Raw genomic sequence first — 24,297 nt, forward strand, 5'->3', positions numbered from 1 at the left:
CACACAGGGAGACACGCTTCACTCGCTGCTAATTTTTGTGTGATTGAATTAGTGGCAGTCAAGACTGAGAATCTGGCAGATATACCTGCAGTGGGCGTCCAGACAGAGTCATGTACTCAACACGGTATTGCTCCACTGAGCCTTCAGGAGCAGTCCAGGTGGCTCTGAAGGATTGCTGAGTCACATCTGATGTCACCAGATCAGTGGGAGCATCCAGTGCGCCTCCTATTTAGGTGTAAGCATTGAAAGATAGAAACTGCAAATGCTGCCATCACAGTGAAGATTATACATTGTCATACTAGAATATGTGATTCATTCAGTTAATTACGACACAACCTTTGAGATTCTCATAAATTAGCTTAGCATATAGCTTATCACTAAATGTGGAAACAGATAAAAACATGTCTATTTGGTAACAAGTCCTGATATTGCCTTGTTCACATCACAGTAGTGTTGAGACTCTAACCGCATCCTCTCCAAGTTCCCCAGTACCAGCTTTTTCATTTAATTAAGGAGCAGACAGTTCTCCTTCCTCCTTTCCAAGTAGGAAATAATATCTGCAATGATTTTCAAGAGCTTGGCTGGTTCTTAGCTTCTAGTGTTGCTTTCCATGGTGGGCCAGACATGTAACTGTCTGTGGGTACACTATGTTTATACTGCCCATCAAATGTCTGGGAACAGAGCAGTTGGCTCAGACAATGCAGTAATTATTATTAGTATTTGTAAAGTAGAAGACTTGCAAATCATTTGTTGCTTCCTTCATTTTGAGCAGTGAAGGATCTGAATACTCTAATGTTATCTTGCACTTACCTGGTCCCTTGACACTGTTACAGAGGTTGTCAGTAAGATTGTCCACAATGTCCAACAGGAAGGAGAAGTCAGCCACGTTGTACATGTGAATATCATCCGGATCAGAGGCAATGGACCTCAACTCATTCTCGTCAGCATTCTTCACGCCTAAACAACAATGACTGAGTCAATAGTCATCGGTAGTTTGATACATATGGGAGTTTTACTTCACACAATCAATCTGTGCAAGTCCAGAGAAGTGAGTTCCCCTTACCGATGGCATACAGCTCAATGCCCTGATCGCGCAAGCTCTGAGAGAAGATATTGACGTCGTCCTGGGATTTGCCGTCAGTGACCAACACACCAATCTTCCGAGAGTTGGGTCGCATCCCAACATTTTCTTTGAAATTGTTCTGGAGGATGTACTTCAAAGCCAGACCTGCAGTGAATACAATGTGCATTTATCACCCTGATTGCAACCTAAGCTGATTCATGAGGAATCAGAGAACACAAATGGACAATTTAGTACCAGTCAAGGTGTTTCCGCCTTTGTAGGGCAGGTTAGCCACAGCTTCCAGGAGTGAGTCCCGGGTTCTATGAGCGTCCAAATGCCACTCAGTCTTGGGGTCTCCACTGTACTGAGCAAGACCTGTAGACAGCACACCTGTTAGACCAACTCAAAAAGTCAATAGTTGTATTATTACTAATAATTAGTTAACGGATAGACCCACCAATTTGGACCCTTTCGGGGCCAATGTCAAAGACTCCCACCATACGGGCGATGAAGGCACGAATGGTCTTGAAGTTGAGACGTCCAATACTCCATGAGCCGTCCACCAGCAGCACAATGTCAGCCTGCGCAGTGGTCTTACACATCACATCTGAGAGGGAGGGCAGAAGTTCATGTGTCATAACTCGACGAAAGGGACAGTTTCAAATGAGATGTACTTCAACTGTCATGTACCCAAAATGGTGTGCTCTGAATTACAATGATGTAGGTGTTCAAAGAAATATGAGAGTAAAAGGAAAGAAGGAAAGGAAAGTTCATGACATAAAATTTCATTTTGAGAAAAGGACAATAAAACAATTTCCACAATGCTACACAAGCATCTCCACAAACAAGCAGTAAAGCATTATGTCTACTATCTTCCTTTACTGGGGAAGTTTTATCAGAGAACAGAAAAGATTTTCCAGGTGTTATAATTATCATCTTCTTGTCTGGTGGCATGTCGAGGCAGCATTTCTCTCAGTTGTTCTTTTATGGATCCGTGAGTCAGTCCCAGAGGGCATATCAGGAGAATGCACCCTTGAGGGCCCTTGGCATATCAAAGGTCTCCACTGGAGAGAGTACTGAGCAGCAAGGTAATATTCACATCCTGTTTTCCATACAGTTGTGTGATGACAAGGAACGCATCTGATCCTCGGCACCTAAAAGGAGGCTGCAGATGTGCAACGGGGGATAGGCAGATGTTGCACTAACTGCCACTGTCTGCAACTGAAAACAGGTTATATATTTGATTTACAGATTGGTTTGCACACACACAAAACCCAAACCCAACCCCTTTGACAGACAACCAGCTGCCAGGCTTACAGAGAGAGAGAAAGTGAAGAGGTACTAAAACATATCTGCCAACATATCTCCGACAGTTAGGTCTGTTACAGGTATAGATATGTAAACAATAGAATCTGAGATTTCATAAGACCATTGGCTATCAATTGGCTAGGATGAGATGAAAAAATGGAAAATTATACAAAGGTACATTCTAATGTAATTTTAAAATAGCTCTTAATGAATTAGGACAAGGAGAATGTTACTTCAGATTTTTGCCACACCTACAACTTTCTTTCCCCTTGGAGCTCCAGAGGTTTGCTGAGAAGTGACCTGTAGCCAATAGAAGGTGCAGGGGAGACTGGGATTTGGAGCTTGGAGCTGTCAGTGTATCTGCCTCCCTATTAGGACCGGGCCTGCAGCTGAGCGGTCAAGCTGACCTTTTCCAGTTCCTTCCAGCAAACACAACAATTTTCCTCTTCTCACACTTACTGCCTGCCTCGCTCGCTGTGACTCAAAAGGTAGTAAAATGTTTTATAACTGCAAACAGATTATACGCGTATGGCTTGAGTCTAGCCTGGCTGTACTTGGACTGGAAATAAAAAGCGGAAGCCCAAAGTGACACAATGAAGAAAGAAAAGGGCAGACAGATGGAATTGCCATTACATCTGTTATTTCATGAGACAATTAGCTTTGAGGAAAGGTATTTAGAGAAACTCTTCAGCTTTTATTGGGCATGGGTTTTGGGTGTATTTTCCTCCAGTGTTTGACTGTTGCTGCCCAGAGACATAACATACTGGAGATACTGCTTTAAGGTGATGACAGGCATAGTAATAGACTGACTAAAACCATTTTGGTTGTTCGTGTTTTAGTCAGTTTTAGCATACAACATGTTTTCTCTGTTATTCCTTTGATGATATAGTATATTTTCATCATAGAACTGTAGGTTTTATCATTTTACCTGATGGCGTAACAAGAGAAGGCTCAGGTATGTCGATGAGAGTGGTTTTCTCCTCTCCAGCCAATGGCATACTCTCTCCTCCATCAAACATACCAAACACATTCACATTGTATTTGGTACCAGCTCTGCAGAACAAAAAAACAAAACAAAACAATGATTTTCAGTTTGTACATAATCTACTGGGGAATATTGTTCAAAGCTGAAAATGAAAATGAGAAATCAGCCCGAAGACACACCTGAGCTCCTCCAGCACCACAGTATTGTCATAGGGGCCAACCTGAAGTTCCCCCAGGTCAATATCATCCCCTACAGGGTGGAAAGTGACTTTGTAGCCCCTAACATCACCAGGAGCATGGTCCCAGGTAACACGGAAGCTGGTCTTGGTAGGCTCTGAAGTTTGGAGGTTCCTAGGACCTTTGAAAGGCGACACTGGAGAGAGGAGACAAGCATAGTGTAGATTGACTAAACAGGACAGTCCTGCATGGTTAAAATGCTTTCTAATGAAGATAAAGAACAAATACGTACATTTACTGCAATATTATCTTTTAGTGTGAGTTGGTTATGATTGTGATGAGGATGTGGTTGAGTTTGTAAATGACAATCAAACTTTTCCTAAACTTGGCAACAGACAGAGCAACATTTGTGGTGTGGTGAATGATAGACGTAACGTACGTGTTGTTCCTACTCCTTGCCTTGCTTTGCCTTCTCCGGAACGGTACACTGGCAGGACGGTGATGTCATAGGTGGTGAGGGGAGTAAGGCGTCTCAGCACAGTGGTAGTCGTGCCACCGGGCACCTTGGCTGCTAGCTGGCGCCCTCCAGCCTGGGGTTTGTATGTGACACGGTAGTTCAGCACATTTCCAGGTGCCGCCTTCCATGTCACCTTCATGGTCTTCTCTGTCTCCTCTGAGACAACAATTGCTCTGCCGGCAGCTGAAACTGCGAGGAAGAAAAAAAAGGAACAAAGGTATAAGGAGGAGGAATGATGAATGGATGGTCTGAGAAAATGTAGACTTTGGGCCTTGTTCAGATGGGAATCTGTACTAAATGTGTGCTTAACCGCCTATGTTTCCAACATACCTTCGGAAATATAAGCAGCGTGGCTTTCCTGCTGGTAAGTAAACTAAACAGTAACATGCTTGGCTACCTCACAGTCTTTCATCTGGATATCTGTTCAGTTTCCACATGCGTGTGAATACAAAACCACCCGAATATTTCTGATTTTCAGAAGTATACATTGAACAGGCCCAGATTTACATGATTGATTGTGTTTAGTTGGTGGGTTTGGGAGCCAGGCTTAGAATTTGAGCAAACCCATAGTTTTCATTTTTCCATTGTGTGTCCATAGAGTGTTCTTATTTTTTTAGAACAGGAAGGGCAAGTGTGAATTGTCAGAGGCCTCGAAACGAGCTGAGGAAAATATTCAGAACGCTCACTTTTATTAACGGAAAAACGCAGGACATCCAAGTTTGCCGTGTGTGGCTCAGCCCACAGAGACCTGTGATTTGTGTAGAGCGCAAGAATAGAGAGCAACAGATAGTGGGTGCTAAGTGAGGGAAGGGAAAAGCAGAGTGAACATCTAAGTCTACAAAGCCATCTCGTGGTTTGCTGTGCATGCCACCTCTCACGACTTGGAATTTTTTTCTTCCTTGACCATTTCACTAAACTGATGGACAAATTCCCTCCCAAATGAGTTTCCGCTCAATGTACTTTTTCTCATCCAAGCATGAGTGTAGTCTAACAAGGGAGAGGCCATTGTTATATCAGTCCTGCATCTCCCATGAAAACAGGGTCCAGGTGCGCTGGCCATTACATCACCTCGTACGTCCATATAACACACGTGCACAGTCTTAAAGATGTGCACGCAAAGTCTCAATAGTCTTGATGTCTCAGGCGAATGCCAACAGTTATGACGTTATTTCATGGCTCCACAGAAGAACAGAACAGAAGAAGTGTCGCTGACAGATCCCCATTTCTACATAAAACCCAGAAATGGCGCTTGCAGCTAAACTTTATTTGGTGGATAATATTTTAGCCTGCGTCACTGCCCCAGATTTTTCAGTGATCATCTTCCGTAACTTAAGAGGCAAATGAAACTTTAAGGCAAACGAAGTGTTTATGACATGAAAGTTTAGAGCTGCATTCTTGGCTTTTAAAACGATCATCGTGACAGTTCCACATGAAAAAACAGTTTAGCTGTCCCATTGTGGTCATAGAGCTTTAATGGCTTTTATGATGGCAGAGTTAAATCCCAATTTCACACTTTCTAGGTAACCTCAAACCGAGACATCCAGAAACTCATAAAAAATATAGCGCAGCGGAGAGAAACAGGAGTGGTGGAGCTTCAAAAAGAGACAAAGAAAGAGAGAGAAATAAGGGCTGTAGCAAAAAAAAAATAAGAAAAGTAAAGAATATATAGAGTAAATGGAGGATTTGGGGGAGTTAAAGCAGCTAGAGTAACTTACTATCTGTGGTTTCCTCTCCGACCAGTGGCTGGCCCTCTCCATGGCCGTAGCCAGCAAACACAGAGACCTGATAGCGTGTCTCTGGGGTGAGACCATCCAGAACTGTGGCAGTGGTGTCTCCTGTTATTGTCTTTTCCCCAGCCTCTTCAGTGAACAGAGACTTCCACCTGATCCGGTACTGACGAACATTACCAGGGGCTGCGGTCCAAGACACAGCGAAACTGGTGTCAGTGACGTCCCTGGTCACCAAGTCTCTGGGTGAACCAAGCTCTGTGGATAGATGGAAAGGAAAAAAAACATTAGTAACAGAGGTTGGAGTATTACATCTGCCTTTGCATAATGGATATGGAAATAGAAAAGCAAGTAGTGCCACAGGTTTACTTTTGTTTACTCATACAAATTGCTCAGGATTTTCTTTGTTTTGATTTGCTCCGATGAATATTAACTGAACTAAGACGGTGGCGTTAAAATGCTTCAGCTCACTCCAGCCCAGCGATGGCTTTGTCCAGGTGGTGTTGATTTTTAATGCAGATATATGGAGGTTTGAGGAAGTGAGCGAGACACGAAATGGACAAAACGAACAACCCCGCGATACACCACCAACAATCACTCATCTGTCTCCGCTTTAACCCCTCAGGATCTGTTTGAACAACCTGATTTTCTCCCTTCTTAATCAGAGACTGCTGGAAAAATCTCTGCAAAACTAATCACAAATCACATATCCTCAGTGCCTCTCCCGGCAACGCTTTAATTTTCCATCGAAACAGAGGAAACCAGATCCACAAAAGTGTGTTTGCTACAATTGCAGATGTTGCGCTCCCCCCTTTTCTCTCCTTCACTCTCTTTTCCTGAGAGACCATCATTAAAGGAGGCAGGCGCAGAAACAGAGTGGAGGGAATTTTGTGGTGGTGTTTTCGTGATGAGCAGCCAACACACACTTGGCTGAGAGGGATGCCCATGTTGAGATGGACTCTCAACACTCTCGGCCTGGCTGCCATATAGAGGAGATGTATCCACCACAGGAGGATAGGCCGCCATGCATAGCCTCCCACACAACCTCTGGAATCATAATCCTCACTCAAGCCCCTAACCCACTACATGCCAGCACCTAATGAGAATATAATCGCAGGCAGTGCAGAGATGCTGGGTGGTCTCTCTTAAACCTTATTCATCAAACCTCACCAAATGATTTGTAATAAAAAAATAAAAAAAAACCATTGCAAAGAATGAGACGCAACACAAAACTACAAGTCCAATGCATAATCATTAGGAAATCTAAAGACAGCGTAGAGCACAAAAGGCTGTCAGCCTGCGAGTCCCTCTCAGCATCAATGCATTACAGATGAATTGGATGCCGATCTGAACAGGATTAACTGCAGCAGCCATGTCGAGAGCACAGCGAGCTGCACTTTGAGAGCAAAGATATGAAGAGTAATGGCCGCGACCACAAATTAATGGAGAGCTCCGGATTTTGACCGTGGACCATGAAAACAGTAAGGACCACTAATAAATACCCAGATCATTCCATCAAAAGGGTAATCTTTGCAAGCAGAAAAGGAAGAACTTGACTGACTTTTACAGCTGTGTGTGAACCAAGGGCAAAAGAATCAGAAGGAAATGAGTTCTGCAGACAGTGGCTCGCTTTTCATCAATACTTGCAGACAAGCTAAAGAGAAGGAGCCGCTCCAAGAAGCAAAGCACACATACACGAAACACATGGTCCACAGACCTAGCAAAGGTTTTGGTCTGATGAAATATGTGAATTTACAATCTGTCAATATATTAATTGTCAGTTTTTAAATTTATATTGGTTACATAACAGTATGTTTATATGTAACTACATGGCTGCAGGGAATTACAGTTGTATTTATATATATAACAGAGATGTGTATACAAGCACACACGTGTAACTTCATAATAATAATTAAAAAAAATCTGCATCTCCTTATCTTAGTATTTTTCTCAAACCCCCAAAACTGCTTCCCACCCTTCAAGGAGAAGGCTACTCTCAAATTAAGACCTGAACAAGACCAGATCATACATTCACATTAAAGCCTCACCCATGTCTCTAGAAAACCACATATGACACAAGTGAAAATCATCTAGAGAGATTTGCTGCAGGGGCATGTGCTGACATAACCTTCACATCTGCAGCCAAAGATGTCTAAAGCTTGAAAATATAAATGACTGCACTTGTGGAAAAAAAACCCATCAATGCCAGCAGGCATGGAAAATGCACAGAAAGAGTCTATCAGCACTGTTTTACATGGATTGATTTACTCAGTGTCTTTATGCACAACCTTTGTTTTGGATAGTAGTTATTTGGATCACAGACACTGAGTTAAAAGACTCAGCTTAGCTGTGTTTTACTCTTACTCAGGCTCATTCTGGAAATTTCTCCAAAATCACCGCAGGAAATACATAGCTCCCTCAAACTGCCATCTCAGCGCTGGCACCCCCACTTCAAAGTTCCCTCACTGTACTGCTTTTGGTTGACTAAGACATACTGTATGTCTGAGCCACAAAGATGAAGCCTTCAGTGTCTGTGCGCCAAGGTTTGTCCGTCTCTGGCCTTTTACCTCAAAGGACCTTCAGAGCGGTGGAGAAAAACAGTCTGGCAGAACCACTGAAAGAGCCTGGCACTGCCTAAAAGTTCCCAAAGGCATTGGTTTAAGAGGAAATCAAACCAAGATGCCACAGTTTCACCTGCTGTTGTGCTGCTCTGTGAGTTAAAGATAGTAAAAAGAATCTAAGTCCCTCTGGCACATGGCAAAACATTTGCGGTGCCATGTAAGTAATTAGTAATTGGTTACTTCAGAGATGGCTCCTTCAGGGGTTGATCATATGGCCTTATGGACTGAGTTTTTTAGACACCAGGTCACCCTGAGGCGTCCTGCTTCACATTTTAAAGTATTCATTTCTCTACTCGTCCTCGCCCTCTCTCTGCCTCTGCCTGTCCTTTGCCCCACCCTGGAGGAAGATGAACAGACAGTTCTTCAGAACAGACAGACAACTCACACAGCTTTCAAGCTCCTCTTAGGTAACATCTTCCACATGTACAATAAAACTCCCTGTTCTTAAGTAAATAATTTTGCCATATTTGTGTATAATATCCACAGTTGGGATATTCATCCAAGCATTCCCTTTGACACCTTCTCTGTCCTCCTTCTGAGTCATTTCAGGATGTTATAATTCTGTCCTACTCAAGGCTCCTGTATTGGCTACCATCCACTGTTAGCCACAAGGGATGTCTTTGTGCGAGCCACTCTCTTCCAGTTCTCGCCTACATGGACTTCACAGAGAGGGTCACTCAAAATGAGTGGCACTCAAGACAATGAGATCAGTGTTGAAGTATGCTGACGTCATGACAGCTTAATAGCACTGGCTAAACAAAGTGCTTTGTCATGGGTCTTTTTCCTGTGGGGGTGTGTGGCTGATGACAGCACAGATTTGACCAGTGGAAACTAATTCTATAATCAAAACCAAGCCCTTTGCTCAATGTGGGAACAGAGAAAAAAAAGAGGAAAACACAGCAAAGAAAAACCCTTTCTTTCAAATTCTTGCAGTCTCCAAAACGTAAACAAAGATCCACTATTCTAGTTGTGAATTCAAAATTGAAGGTTTGTTCATTTTTCTAAAGAACACCTTCTGAGCCAAAGTCCTCTTATGCAACCTACTGACAGGTCCATGTGGTCTGCAATAAATATTCCTGTTGAATAAGAACACACCGGGCACTGAGAACCTCACCACTGCCAGGAGTGTAAGGAAGCAACATTAATGAACAAGAGCTCCACTCTTGCTATTGTGATGAATAAAATAGCTTGGATGTGTCTGTGTGTTCAAACTGTTTTCAGAGAGGAGTTCACTTCAGGTTGAGCTAAACATGGACACAATTAAAGACTGTGACTGTGCTGTTTTCATCTTGTTTTCATCAAAAGGTTGAAAAACAGTGACTTTCTGAATTTTTAGACACCAAAAATAAATAAATAAATAAAACAATGCCTAGTTTGTCCTCTCTGTCTTTTCATTGATAGTTTAAGCACAACAACAATGTGCTTTATCAGACAACAATCATCATCTTTAAACCAAGCAAATGATCCCCATTTTAATGGATAGTCCAACTATAAACCATTATATCCAGTACAGCATATTGGGGCAAACTCCACCATTATAATTTAATGTCCAACCTGGTGAAGTCTTCTGATTTCATGCATAGTTTACTAGTTTTGCAGCCACAAGTGGAGCTGACTAAAAACCAGAGACATTCCCCTCTGTGGGATACAGGACCTTGGTTGTTGTTTTGCCCTCCCATAGCTAAGACCTCCCTCCTTCTCTCAAAACAGATCTCTTTGACTTCCTTTCCTGTGGTGTGACACTACAACAATTCCTCCTCCCACTCTGTGAGAAATCAAAAGAGGACCTCCCACCCCCGAAACCTCCACCCCCCCCCCCCCACTATGTGCCCCCTTTGTTGTCTATAAACTGTCCTCTATATATACAAAAATGCTCAACCACAGATTGCATCCAGCTTACCAGTAACTAAAATGTGGTAGTGACCTTTGTCAGATGAGCTAAACTGACAGGTAAAGTGCAGGTGGAGTAATACAGTATCTGAAATTCGTTATAAAATATTCCCCATATGTCTTATAAACCACTGTAAAACAATAAATCATACATCCCTGACAGGCTGAGATGTAAAGCTATTACCAGGCAAGCATAGGGCTGTCAAAGTCTGTTCCAAGCCATTTCATTAGTTTTCTAGGTTTACAAGCATCCCCCACCCATTTCCACCTCACTGCCTTCATGGGCGGCAAAGCCACCCTAACCCTCAGTCCATGCCAAAAAAATTACATCAAGAGCCACATTCCTGTCTTTTCCCCTCTAACCACAGCCCGTATACTCAACCAACCTTGCAAAGTCAGAGCACAACTTCCTTAAATCTGATGTAGTTGCCTGTGAGAAATACGAGATGCTACATTATTGAAGGGACATCTAGAGAGACAAATGACCTAATTTCAGTTTTACACCACACAGGACTTTGAAAAACTATAAATGCTAATGAACAACAAAATTTCCCTAAGTGTGCATGCCTAAATCTCTGAGGTTTCTTTCCTCTGGAAAAGAAGCTGAGCACAATAATACATTTGTCTATTCAGCAGTACCCACTTGCTGAGCCCACAGCCACAAAGCGTGCTTCACATTTCTGTCACACATTGGCTACAGAAATAATCCTACCATGCTTCAAAGATTTCAAATTAGACATTAGCAATGTGACTTTCTCCCTTACCTTCTAAAGTGGTTCCTGTGCCCAGAAGAGGTTCACCCAAACCGGAGGAATAGCGAGCACTAACAAACAGCTCATATTCAGTGCTTGGTTTTAAGTTCTTCAGCAGAGCCTGGGTGTTATCTCCTTTGACCGATATCTCCTTCCTCTCACCACCGTCAGCAGGTTTGAAGGCGATACGATATTGAAGGACATTTCCTGGAGCAGCCTGCCATGCCAGTTTCATTGTAGATATGGTCTCGTCAAAGACACGAAGGTCACGAGGAGAGCCACGGACTGAAAGGAAACAAAAACGGATCAAACACTAATTCATTCCAGGTTTCGCACAAGTGTTTGCCACTTGCTCTTAACAAATTACTTCCTAATGACCAGTAGCTTTTCTGACTCACCTTCCTTAGTGGTACCATCGACCTGCATCTCATTCCCTAGGCCAGTAGCATACTCAGCAGACACAGACACACGGTAGGTGGTAATGGGGAAAAGCTCCTGGAGGACCATGGTGGTTTCAGTTCCAATTGTCTGTGCCTCCAGTGTCTCCCCAGCACCATTCAGTGGAACGTAGGACAGGCGATACCTGATCACCGAGCCTGGAGCAGGTTGCCATGACACCCTAAAACTGTTTGTTGTCTCCTCTGTAACTCGTAAGTTTCGTACACTCCCTTGTTCTGAAAAGAAAAGAATTTACAGATGCTAAGTATTCTCATTTTGATTACTTTAGCTGTATTGGGTCAAATCCAAGGAAATATCTCTTACCTTCAAGAGTGGTCTCTTCACCGGTCAAAGGGAAACTGTCTCCTTTATCGTACTGAGCAAAGACGTTGACTTCATAAGCAGTGAGGGGATAAAGGTGGGGCAGAACAGCTGTGGTGGTATCTTTTGGCACTGCCAGGGAAATGTAGTCTCCGGTGACATCTTCAGCCTTGCGGAAACGCACCAGGTAAGACAAGACAGCGGCAGCAGGGGCCGTCCATGTGGTACGGAAGCTTCTGGAGGTAATTTCAGAGAACTGCAAGTCTCTGGGTGGAAGCAGACCTGGAAATCAAAGATTACTTGTTGAGAAAGTGTGTCATTGAAAGGCAGTGTATGGGCCTTGATCATGTTAATGATCATATTTTGCTATAAATCTGTTAAGTTTAAGGAACTAATGAAGCTCTGTTTAATTCCTTTCTCCTCTCTGTCCATTGCCTTGGCCGGGGAAATTACCTTCAATTACCAGCAGCAATGAAAAGCAAAGCATTGATGTAACCTTGTTCAGCTGACAAGGTTAAAAAAATGTTAAAAAAAAAAAAAACAGGCACGGAATGGTACACTCACTAATTGGTGTGTGTTTTGGGACTACAGGCTTCAGTATCAATAAGCATAGTGTGTGAAGTGATGTCATTTTTACACTGTGTGGAACAGCCACAGCTCTATTCTCTCTCTCTCAGAGCTTGGGTAGCCATAATTATCAAGTCAAAATAGTACAGTTGTTCCAGTCGATGTAAGTGATAACAAATGGTGTGATAGAGCTCATTCAAGAAACAAGCTGTGTGGTTCTGTGGTATGTTTATTGGCAGGCTATGGTAGAGTGAGTTGATTAAATTTAGCTTGTACATTGTCTGACAGCAATTTACACAGTGTAATAATGCTGTGTTTTGCTTTTCCTTGATTTCACTGGCTCTTTTCCACCAACAGACAGTCAGATGTTACAGTGTCTAATAAAGGGACCAACATGAAGATGCTAACATACTTAGCAAATGGAAATGGTCCAAAACGGATGCCAAGAAGTCACGGGCATATTACGCGGCTACCCTTCAAGTAACAATTAGCATGTCATGATATTCTATCCTCCTACTTACTTCTCTTTTTGATGTTGAGTAGCTCCTGTTCAATCCTCAGACAGATGGACTGAGTCAGCTCCTTGGAAATCCTCTGGAAGGCATCAAAGTCCTCCACCTCATAGACATGAGTGTCTGCTGGGGGATTAGCAATGGCCTCCAACTCAGACCTCACTGCATCCTTCACACCAACGGCAAAGATCTCCACATCGATATTCCTCAGGTTGGTGGCTGCGTCCTTAAAAGAGTCTGAAGACTTTCCATCTGTGATCAGGACCATGACACGGGGGACATTCTGTCTTGCTCCACGGGAATTGATAAAGATCTTCTCCCTGACATAGGTCATGGCCTTGCCAGTGTTAGTGGAGCCTCCACGGTAGGGGAAGGTGCGCACAGCTTTGACAACAGCATTAATATCATGGTGGGTGTTGAGGGCAAACTCAGTGTGTGGGTCGCGACTGTACTGGACCAAGCTTATCTGGACCTTACTGGGGCCGATGTCAAAGGAATTGACCAGAACCTCCAAGAAGGCACGGACTTTGGCAAAGTTTTGTAATCCAATACTGTACGAACCATCAACAAGAAGGACCACATCAGCCTGCACATCCACTCCCAGAGAGCACTCTTGAAAAAGACAAGAAATCACAGGTTAATTTAATGAAATGAAATTTGATGAAAACAAGGTGATTAAGTAAAATCTAACCTGAAAATAGTCAAGAAAAGATGCAGGTCATACACAATCAATTTATCTTACCTGTTGACACCTTGACAGGTTGGGTCTTCTCCATCGCCTGGATGGGTTCACTGGGAGTCAGACCTTTGAGGGCATACAAGCTGATCTCATACTCAGTCTCAGGGGAAAGGTCACGGACATTTATGGATGTCTGAGTGGGTCCAATGTATAGCTCTTGGCGTTTCATTCCAGGTAACATGGGAATGAGCGTGAGCTTGTAGCCTGTGATTTCATCCATGGAGATATCCCATGTCACTCTCATTGACTTAGATGCAATTTCAGTGACCTGCAGGTTAGATGGTGCCTCCACCACTGAGGAAAAAAAATCAAAGGAAATGAGAAAATGTTGAGCTGGGCTTTTAAGATGTATCTTAAAAATGCTAAGCTAAGGGGCATTTCATGTCAAAACTATATTGTACCACATTTAATAAAGATCAATTGACTCACTTTCTTCTCCGCTGACCAGAGAGCTGAGCTGGTCATCAACACCGGAGCACACCTCTGTGATGATCTTTTTCTGTACCTCTTGGATCAGGTCAAAGTTGGGAACATTGTACACATGTTTGTGATGAGGTGAGGAGGCAATTTCCCTTAGCTCATCCTCATCTGCTCCTTTGATACCTAAGTGGGAAAATGTGAGGTACAACAATGTTAACTCATGTTTTATCTCACAGTCTGCATTACAGATGTGGAAGACTGTTGACGGTTTTAGAGTATTGTGTGGGTCAGAAAAAAACAGCAGTACCTGACTTTTACCAAGTCAAATATCTCACAAAGAACAATCAGTGGAAAATCTAATGGCTTCCAAGAACAGACAGACTTTCACATGGTAGAGCGCAATTCAACGAAACACTGAATAACAAACCATACCTAGGACAAATATTTCCACTCCAATGTTCCTAAGTCTTTTAGCATACTCCTCCACTGGGTCCTGGGATTTTCCATCAGTGATGATCATGGCTACCTTTGGAAAACCTTTTCGGGATCCAGCTTCCTCCGTGAAGATGTTTCTCAGCAGGTAATCTATGGCATCACCTTGAGACAGAAATGTATCTACATGTGTATTTTTGAATACTTCTCTTGCATGCATAAGGTCACATCATTTATGATCACATATAAATGATTTTTCACATAAAAACTATTAATAAAATCACTAACAACCATACAAACCCATATTGGCTCTCTTGCAGAAGCGTACAAATCTATTAAATTCTACCTTTCTGCTAATGAGCACCTTACCTGTCATAGTATTTCCTCCCTTGTATGGCAGGGAGTTGATGGCTTGGAGCAGGTCTCCTCTTCTGGTGTAACGGGTGAGAGGGAACTCTGTGCGGGTATCTGTGCTGTACTGAACCACGGCCACCCGTGTCTTGTCCTCGCCAATGTCGAAGGCCCCTGCCAGGGCTGCGATGAAACTGCGGATGTGCTTAAAGTTTTCTCTGCCCACGCTCCATGAGCCGTCCACCAGAAAAACCAAATCTGCTATTGCACTGACCGAGCACTCTGGAGACAGATATTGATATTGGAGAAATAAGAAAGTCAGTCTGGAATAGAAGCATTCGGAAATTATGTAACACAATTTGACTGATCCAGATTGGGAAGAGTTTGGCATTTGTGGTTAATGATTTGTGTAAAAACTAAAAGCACATCCTTTATGTCTCAAGTGGTAAGCCAAAAATGTGCCAATTAAGGTATGGCCGCAAAAGCTTGGTCTTGGAACAATATTTTCAAACTGGCCCATTTCTTCTTCTGTCCGTCTAAATAAAATCAAACCCTTGACAGTTAGTTGGATAACTCAGAGAAATGCATTCTGACATCAAAGGAAATATCAACCAGTGCCAAGCAGAGGACTGGTATAGCCATTCCAGTAGACAGAGTTAAAAATGTAACTTTATAGACTAAACATTCAGCAGAGGTTCCACCAGCAATGTTCACTTTTATACTTTCAAATCCTACGGAGCATTAAATCATAAGAAATTCTCTGGAACATACAGGATGACTTTATTGAAATAATTGGCAAGGCTTATGTGGATGGACTTTAATCTTCGTTCCCCTAGGTCTCATTGACTCTAAATTCTGTTCCTCACATCTCATAAGCCTCATTTTTAAAAGGCCCATCTTTCTTCCTCAAAATTCCCTGACCTAATGTTGAAAATAATGGCATGAAAGTAGAGGTTTAGTCAAATAATTTTTGTGGCCGTGAAGGGCTTTCTGAGTGCTTAACCATGAGTAAGGGTTTAGGAGAATCTGGAAGTGTGGGTACAGTTTCCAGTCATCAGGTTGGGAGGAGGAGGGGGGCATGACATGTGAGCATGTCCTCCTGTCAGTGACCATAGACCAGGTCTCATGACGTTTGGAAAGGGAGAAATCTGATTAATAACTGTGCCACATATTTTGACAGCTCAAGGGACAGCACTAGCCTCTAGGTTGCACAATGAATAGGTCATTGCTTGACAACCCCCTCCTGCTCCCCTCCTCTCCATGACGCATAACAGAAGCCCTGTCTCCTTTTTTTTGATGTGCTGACTGGTTTCAATTAAAAGAGCCAATGTGCGCCTTCCCGGTCACTGTCAGAACTCCTTCTGCTTACCCTGTGACAACCCTGACAGAGGGTAAAATGTACGCCTGACCAGATTATTCCATGAGAGAAAAACACTGTGATGACAGTCATGAGGGGAAAAAATTCATTAAAAAAAAAATTGGAAAGTCAGCCTTGTTCAGATTTTGGTTGACACTACCGTAAACATACTCACTGATTGCATCTGACTGTGGCCTCCTGACTCGTCCACTGGTGTTACTGGACTGAACTGAAACACAGGAAACACTTGGTGAGTTAGGGCCGCACATTGCTGTATCACTGTGGGCTTTTTTCACAGCGGAAAAAGCCAAATTAACACTTCGTAAAAGCTGGTCGAGAGGATCAAAACCACATGCACACAAACACATATCTTCTATGCTGCGTTAGCTATAAACAGGGAGCAATTCAAGATTTAGTAAACAGATGTGATTCCTCCCTACTTTTATGTGTCTCATGTGGCTAGATGAAAATGCGGAATAAGCTGTACTCTTATTAACGGGAGAATATCACTTTTAGAAGCACATCATATTATACAATTCAAGTGTACTCCATATATTGTGAGAGGAGATAATGTTTGGTATTAGTGATCTTGATGTCACACTAATGAACATCAGAATGTATAATGAATGAGAAGACAACAGAAATGTTCATTGACCTTTACTGACCTTCTGGATACAACAGTACCTCATGCCTTTACACACTAGCAATACTATATCATTATAAAGAATTTTTTTAATTATTTAAATTATAAAGTTCACAACCAGCAGACGTTACACTAATCTCTAGCAAACTCTAGATACAAAAATAGGCTATTTTATTGACTTCAAAGGTGCTTGTGTGTTATGTGAAAAAAAGACCAAACAATCTATATCAACCCCATATGACCCTGTGTACTTACTGGTTAGTTGCCCAAAGATGGGAATGCTCTCCTCTGACCCATAATAGGAGTTTATGGACACTGAGTAGTCCAAGTCAGGGGTCAGGTTACTGATTGAGGTCGTAGTGGTGTAGGCATCAAGGGTAAAGTCTCTAACCGGTTCATCTAGGAGAGGAAATCAAGCAGTAAATCACCTGTTGGGGTGCTGTGTGTGTGTAAACACTGGCAGGTTCTTATCACTGACACAGGCGCTGACTCCATACTGACCTGCATCTGACACAACTTGTATTCTGAAGCCATCTATCCTTGCTGAGGGCCTTGCCCATGACATATCCACTGTGTTCTCATTTAGAATTTTAAATTTCAAGTCTGAGGGAGGTTCCACTGCAAATAAGAGATGAAACAGCATTAAATCCCAACAAACACCAATGTGTGTATAAAGATGGTTGTATTTGTGATCAAATCAAACGAAGACATTTTTAATCAAGCATTCACACTGATCCCAACGACAAACACTTCATGACTGAAGCGGACTCGTTCGTTGTTGGGGACAGACACATATAGCACTGACGTCCATTTGTGAGGGTGACGAGTAAAAGAACACGACAACATTGAAAAAGTGTGAGAAGCCATTTTGGAGCAAAATGACATTTGTTTGAGTTGCCCGACCAAGATGGCCAGCAACTCAAGCACTGGCATACACGTGTGTGTGTGTATGCCAACATGTGCACGACTCCACACAAACGCTACCAAAGTGCAAACACTGAGTGAACCATCCAACGCATGCTGAGTGCAGTCATTACAACGCATGCCTCGACCACATACTAAACTGCTTTTATGATGGAGTTGATCTCAGCATTACAAAAATACAACAGTGACTTCATTCTCAAGTTACTGATTATACAATGGAATCAAGGTTGCCATATGTTGTTGAAGTAACTCTTGACAAAATTGAACACCATATGTTATATATACGTTGTATATAAACATATTTCAAAGACAAGAAGTGGTTTGTTGTTTATTTGGTTAAGACTCTTTACACAAGTGAGTGGCACACATCCATTGCAAACCTTTTAAAAAGAATACACAATTCGTCGCCGGAGACTCTTGTGTACTTTTTCATTGGCAGCATAATGCATAAGAAGGCATGAGAGAACAAGATTACTCGAGACACTCAAAAGAATGTTCAGATGTACTGCAACAGAGGAAGTGTGTACACTGAAATAAATACAGGAAAACATAAACAGTGTGACAAGACCACGCGCCTTTACATCGAGCTGACTCGATCACAGCGTCATGCATCATGTACATGAGAAAGTTGTTTGGTTCAACAACTTTGATTGACTGGACGGTAGTTTCCATGTACAGTTGGGACCACACAGACAGAGACGACAAACATATTTTAAAATGATATTCTTTCTTACAGCTTCGAGGCCACCAGCTGAGAGCTAATGTTCAGTAGCGGAGATGTGTTAACGTTTAGTACTTGTCGTTTACATGCAAGAAATTCACATCAAAGCATTTTAAGAGTTGAATCTAAAAGTGCTACATTTCCTTTTTGTATCAAGTAAGTAGTTAGTTTTAATTTTCTTATCTTATTAGTAATCTCTATTAGTAATTAAAATAAACTCTTGATATGGTGCATGCAGCTCTGCTCAAGAAGTTTGGTTAATGTAGAGATAATTGGTGTTTGGAGACAAAGATGCTTCAGAGTGACACAATCAATCATTGAAAAACAGTAGAAAAGAAACAAAAGAATAAAACTAATTTTGTGAGACCATTACAGAGATTAATGAGTTTAGCATGATGTTATTTACACTGACTTCAAGTGCATTAATCCACAGTGGTACCAGTAGTACCAGTCCATGCAGAAGACTGTAAGATGTCAGCAAAGAGTGTTGCCATGTGAGTGCATGCTATAGCTGTAAAGTAGAATAAGAGTGCCACGGGAGGCAAGAATATCATTGTAAAATACACTTTGGAGGAGGAAGCCATAGCTTGGGACACACTGAATGCACAGGCAGATGACAAACAGGAGCCCACTAAATGCTTAAACACTGGGATTGGAGGATCACCAACCTGGCATATCAACTCAAGGAGCCCCGATGGGCCGTGTTCCCCCTGATTTCTCCGCGAGTACTCATCTCCAACACCGAATGGTAAGGGGTATGGAAGTGTGTGTGTGTGTGTGTGAGTGTGTGTGTGTGTGTGTGTGTGTGTGTGTGTGTGTGTGTGTGTGTGTGTGTGTGTGGGTGGGTAGGGTGTGTATGAGTGGTGGGATGGGTTAGCAGCAAAGCGATGAATGGTGGATTGAAAAATTCGTAATAAAAAGATTTAAAACCAGTCTTCACCTGCATGACGCGTCCGCCACTCCCACTTTTGTTGATGGAAAGATGGTTTGAGCATGTGAATTCAATTTGTTACAATTTCTTTGACCATATGTCCATCTGGCTTTAAAATATGCTTAACCTCCTAGGACCTGGCGTCCACATATGTGGACCTCACATTTTGGGTTCTCTAGACCACAATACTAACTTTTTCTCAACAAGGGCCTGGTGACCACATATGAGGATATTATACTGCCACTCAGTAATAGAAATGTAAAACTAATGTCCTCATATGTGGACATCATTTTTCTCAGGTCCCAATCAGAATAAATAGCAAAGAGAAATTAAAAATGCACGCCATGCAAGAGTTCGGGTCTTAGGAGGTTAAGGAACAAAGATGGTTTTGTCAAAATAACAAGCTCTGGTATGTTATTTGGACCTTGTGGTTGCTATTGTTATATGAATGTCTGTCTCATCAGTTCCCAATAAAGGACACTCCTGGCTCCCAGGGGCCAGAGTCTGGCTACTGTTCTGTTAGTAACCTCTGTGTTCAGCCAGCCAGCCAGCTATCCTGGCCTGAGCTGCTGCCAAGAGGAGAGACCAAGAAGGGGAGGAAAGAACACCGACTCTCCCAGAGAGGCAGGACAGATGCCAAAGTAATTCCACAACATGTGCTGACATTAAACATTACTGCATATTAACTTTCCATATGTATTGCAACTCAGCGTTTTTGTGAATGCCCGCAAAGAAGCCCGAGAAAGGCTCTTTGTCTTTGTGCTGTCTGAGGATTAATTTGCTATTCTCGTATTTCATCTTTCCATTCCGTTAGTGGAGATATGTGAGAATAGACGTTCGACTCCTCTCACCACGCCAGAGAGCTTTCAAAGGAAAAAATCTGAAGGTTTCCATACCATATTTCCATATTTCCCATTATTTGGACTGAAATGTTTGCATATGAAATTACTTTGAGTCATATTCTGTCAAACCTACTGACATGTTGTTAACAGACTGTTGTCGGCCTTTGTGACACATACAGCAACAAGTATTTAATTACTACTGAAACAGTCATATATAAGCGCAAATCAGAGTTGGAGATTAACAAAGTTATTCACGTATGGCTCTTAAAGATCATTTTTAACCACTCGCATGTTTCCATTTATTAAACTTTCTAACAACAAAACTACAGTACTGGCTCCATAATGTGACACTAAAAACTTTTGATACTGACAATAAAAAAAATTATGCTATGTTTTATACATTTTTAATGATGATTTAAATCACTTTAACTATTGTACTGTTAATGTACTCTAAAAAAAGCTTACTGCTGCAACCACTCTAAAACCATTGCAGTGAGATTTAGACAGGTTTACAAGATCCTGCTACAACCTCATATGTGATCTAGCAGCATTTCAGTGCCTAATTACCAAGGATTCTCAATCTTGCAACCTTTGCTTTAGTCAAAGTGCAGAGATAAACAAAAAAAAACGAAAGAGCTACAGGCCTGCTAAAACATTTCAGAGGAAACATTTAGCCATGAAATGAGTTTTGTTCTACTCTTAGTGTGTGTCCTGCTGTTTAATGCATTCAGTTAAAAATTGGACATGAAATAAGAGTGCTTTAGAGTGCTTGGTATTTTATATGTGCCAAATTTGAATGAGAAAATTGTCCTTCAAGTGGTGGTTTAAACTATCTCAATTACAGCCTAAATACAAGTAAAGTGGTTCTGTAATGAGTCATGACAGATAAATCTGACAATACACGCTGCAAATGAGGGATGAAAGCATGACAATAATAAAACAATCAGTCACATGTCCGATATTCACATAGTCAAATAGCATACACATGAAATGAGAATAACTTTATTCAGTTTATCAATACAAATAGTTCAGAGTTTCCATGTGATGACTCTGGCATTAAAATAAAAGACTAATTATTGTAGCATAAACAACCAGGGAAGATCATAGGTGAAAGAAGAGAAGGATAAAGAGATAAAGAGACAGAGTGATATAGTGTAAGTGAGTGGACTGAGGCCAGGCGGTTTCATTTACCTTGAGCATCTACGGAGGATAACAAGGCTGCAAGGAAGGCAGCCGCGGCCAGTGACAGCCCTATCTTCATCTTTGGTCTTAGAGGGTCAGCAGCGCATCAATCAGTCTGAGGACAAAGAAATAAAATGAGTTTAAGCTGCAGATCTGCAGCTCATTTTGTCAGTGTGGTGCAACTAGGCACTACATCAAGGGAACATATTTAAGTCTGATTTACTGCTGCGCCCTGATACTCAGATTTAGACAGAGTATGAGCTGAAGAATGGCCAGTTTGCCTTTAACTAAGAGTGCATAGTGTTAATATGCAACATGCACAGTCGAGCCGAATCCCACCCTGAATTATGTTTTTTTAATTTTTTTTATATGGAATCCAGATTGATAGCTCTTATTATTATTACACTGCTTTCCGTCATGATAACAAAAACTACATGCTCCATCTAGACTCGCTTACACAACAAGTGCCACACCTTGCTGCCTCCAGCTGACGCCCACACCCTGAGGTATAGACTAACTGCTGTAGGTATTCAGTAATGAGTGACTGAAAAAACATTTTAACACATGCTCATCTGGTTTGACTTTTATATAACATGTGGAAATCCAGGGCTTCGCTAGCAAGCTTGATCATTTTGGTGGTTCACTTTGCAGCTCACTACAACAGAATAGTCTTATCTATAGCTCATGTTCTCTTTAGCCCTACAGGGATGGAGTCTGGATGACCATATACAGTTACCAAAAACTGTGGTATCATAGTTTGCATAATGGTAATATTTTTTAAGTATTTGAATGTATAATGAGACATCTTCATAGCAGCATCTTTTGTAAAAAAAAAAAAAAAAAAGAAAGGGAAAAAAAAGAAAAAAATTGCACATTTTGTACCTTAAATCCTAAAATTGCTTCCCTAACTCCTCTCCTTCTCTTCAACAAGATAAATTCCTTTAGGACTTTGTCAAACGCAGTTACAGAAATAGAATACTTCATCTTCGTGTGAGGGGGTTACTCCTTTTACCAAAGGATAAGTTGCCTGAACCCCAAACCCACATCATAGTCTGAACTCAGCTTCTGTAAGTCTTTACCACAGGCTGTGCGCCCCTCCTGGTGCACAAGCCAGAAAACTGCAGCTATTCAGGGGCTGAGATTACTCTCCTGGCCCCATGGCCACAAGGATCTGATCTTATCAAAAAGACTGAATCACACATAAACTGCTACTGAATCACTACATGGCCATAACCTATAATGACTTTATGATACAATGGCTTCATTTTCAGATAGTATTTTTAAACCAATGGCTTGTCAATGAAATTTCATTCAGTTCAGTTCAGTGAAGTTTCTGGGCGTCGTTTCCTAAAAAGTTTGTTAAAAATGTTGTTTAAAGTGATCTAGCCTAGTTTATTTCCTAATCATGCATGTGAAAAACACGGATAATACAGAAAAAAAACTGCGTCAAAAATGTCAAAACCTTCCCAAATATTGTAAAATTGAAAATTTGTTATTTCTATTTTTAAAAAGTTAAAATAAGTAATTTGCAATAAATAAAAGTCAGTCTACTCACCTATTCAACCCCCTAAAGAATGAAGCGACCAATGTTCAGAGCAGCCTGCTTGAAGCTTCCTCCTCTGCAGAGTAAGAGAGAAGTGTCAGGAGCTGCGGCTGGACCCCTCTCTCCTCTCTCTGGCTACTGAAAGCTCCGCCAGCAGATGTCCAAGGAGGAAAAGCCTCTTTCCAAGTGGGAAGAATCTTTCCACCATCGGCTACTTAATAGAGGGGCAGTTCCCAACTCTCAATTTACCATCGTATGGGTTTCTTACGAAACCTCTGCCTGTCAGTTGATGTATGTCCCCCGCAAAGACCGATCCACTGTTTGGAAATTACTTTTTTTTTCACTTGCATTCCTTTGGTCTGTCAATTTAATGAGTTTCCACTGCCGATGTGACTTCACAGCAGGGGCACAGTTTGCCAGACAACAGTTAGAGGGGGGAAGCGTTTCATATGCGCAACAGGCAGCTTTAACTCATTTCTTATCTCAAATTCCAACTGAAATAAAAGTTGATTATTTGGTTTTGTAACCACAAATCTCTTGGTGTTATAACACGGCTATTCTCTCTTGATGTGCTCAAGATACATAAAGAAACAAAAACATGAGCCCATTTATTTATGTATTATTATTATTAAGTGTATTTGTAGCTAAAATGGGTAAATTAACTTTTGCTGGGACTGGAGATGTATTTCAGCAACAGCCCATCCTGCTACACAATGTAACAGTCTGAGCTACTGACCGCTTGGTTTTTGTTGCCCTCTAGTGTTCAAATCAAAGTACTACACTACATGTTAGGATTGATGAGAGAAATCTAATCTAACCTGATGAAAATACAGTTACAAAAATCAGTTAAGAGAAAAACTGCAGTCTCATACTGGACTCAAATTCTGGGTAAAAAATAAGATAGGTCTTGACCTTTTTCCAAAAATATATAAACTCAATATGAAAGCTTGTAGTAAAATTTACCAAACATCTACAGTAGGAATCAGGATTTATACAATCAATAGCCATTGATTTCAAACACAGAATGAAGTCATATTATTGGTAGGAGTAACAATTTCCCAGAATACAAATCTGTCCGGCAGATAGTTGGTGAGTTACACACAGCATCAGCATACTTGTTTCATCAGATAATAAAGTCAGACTGGACGATCCTGCTTCACTGAGCCTTCTTGGGAACTGCAGCAGTAAACATCTCATGGACACGATGTATCCACTCCCTGTGAAAACATCACACAGTATTACAGATGTGACTGAGATAGAGCAATGAGTTGAGCTTGGCTTCAAACAACCCTTTATGATTCATCATCAAATTACAGTCATTTTACTTTCAAAGCC

General features: G+C 41.7%; 1 protein-coding gene across 3 annotated transcripts in view; it reads right to left on the reverse strand.

Annotated features, from left to right (window-relative positions):
* col12a1a (collagen, type XII, alpha 1a) overlaps nt 1-23,151 on the reverse strand; it is a 55,490-nt gene extending 32,339 nt beyond the window's left edge. For 2 of the 3 annotated variants that reach the window (XM_056392951.1, XM_056392952.1), the window contains exons 1-22: nt 22,975-23,151; nt 21,429-21,534; nt 17,321-17,437; nt 17,075-17,218; nt 16,352-16,405; nt 14,838-15,101; nt 14,469-14,633; nt 14,046-14,219; nt 13,620-13,910; nt 12,887-13,489; nt 11,802-12,080; nt 11,438-11,713; nt 11,052-11,324; nt 5,765-6,034; nt 3,972-4,238; nt 3,536-3,728; nt 3,300-3,424; nt 1,521-1,670; nt 1,319-1,438; nt 1,064-1,228; nt 811-957; nt 86-225 (exon numbers count right to left, since the gene is read on the reverse strand). In XM_056392951.1, the coding sequence (XP_056248926.1) occupies nt 86-225; nt 811-957; nt 1,064-1,228; nt 1,319-1,438; nt 1,521-1,670; nt 3,300-3,424; nt 3,536-3,728; nt 3,972-4,238; nt 5,765-6,034; nt 11,052-11,324; nt 11,438-11,713; nt 11,802-12,080; nt 12,887-13,489; nt 13,620-13,910; nt 14,046-14,219; nt 14,469-14,633; nt 14,838-15,101; nt 16,352-16,405; nt 17,075-17,218; nt 17,321-17,437; nt 21,429-21,498 (4,287 nt within the window). In that variant the 5' untranslated portion in view covers nt 21,499-21,534; nt 22,975-23,151. The remainder of the gene's footprint in view (nt 1-85; nt 226-810; nt 958-1,063; nt 1,229-1,318; nt 1,439-1,520; nt 1,671-3,299; nt 3,425-3,535; nt 3,729-3,971; nt 4,239-5,764; nt 6,035-11,051; nt 11,325-11,437; nt 11,714-11,801; nt 12,081-12,886; nt 13,490-13,619; nt 13,911-14,045; nt 14,220-14,468; nt 14,634-14,837; nt 15,102-16,351; nt 16,406-17,074; nt 17,219-17,320; nt 17,438-21,428; nt 21,535-22,974) is intronic. The other variant, XM_056392950.1, reaches the window with a different exon arrangement.
* Between the last annotated feature and the right edge of the window lie 1,146 nt (nt 23,152-24,297).

The sequence above is a fragment of the Seriola aureovittata genome, chromosome 13, assembly GCF_021018895.1.
Source record: "Seriola aureovittata isolate HTS-2021-v1 ecotype China chromosome 13, ASM2101889v1, whole genome shotgun sequence".
Classification (NCBI taxonomy): Eukaryota; Metazoa; Chordata; class Actinopteri; order Carangiformes; family Carangidae; genus Seriola; species Seriola aureovittata.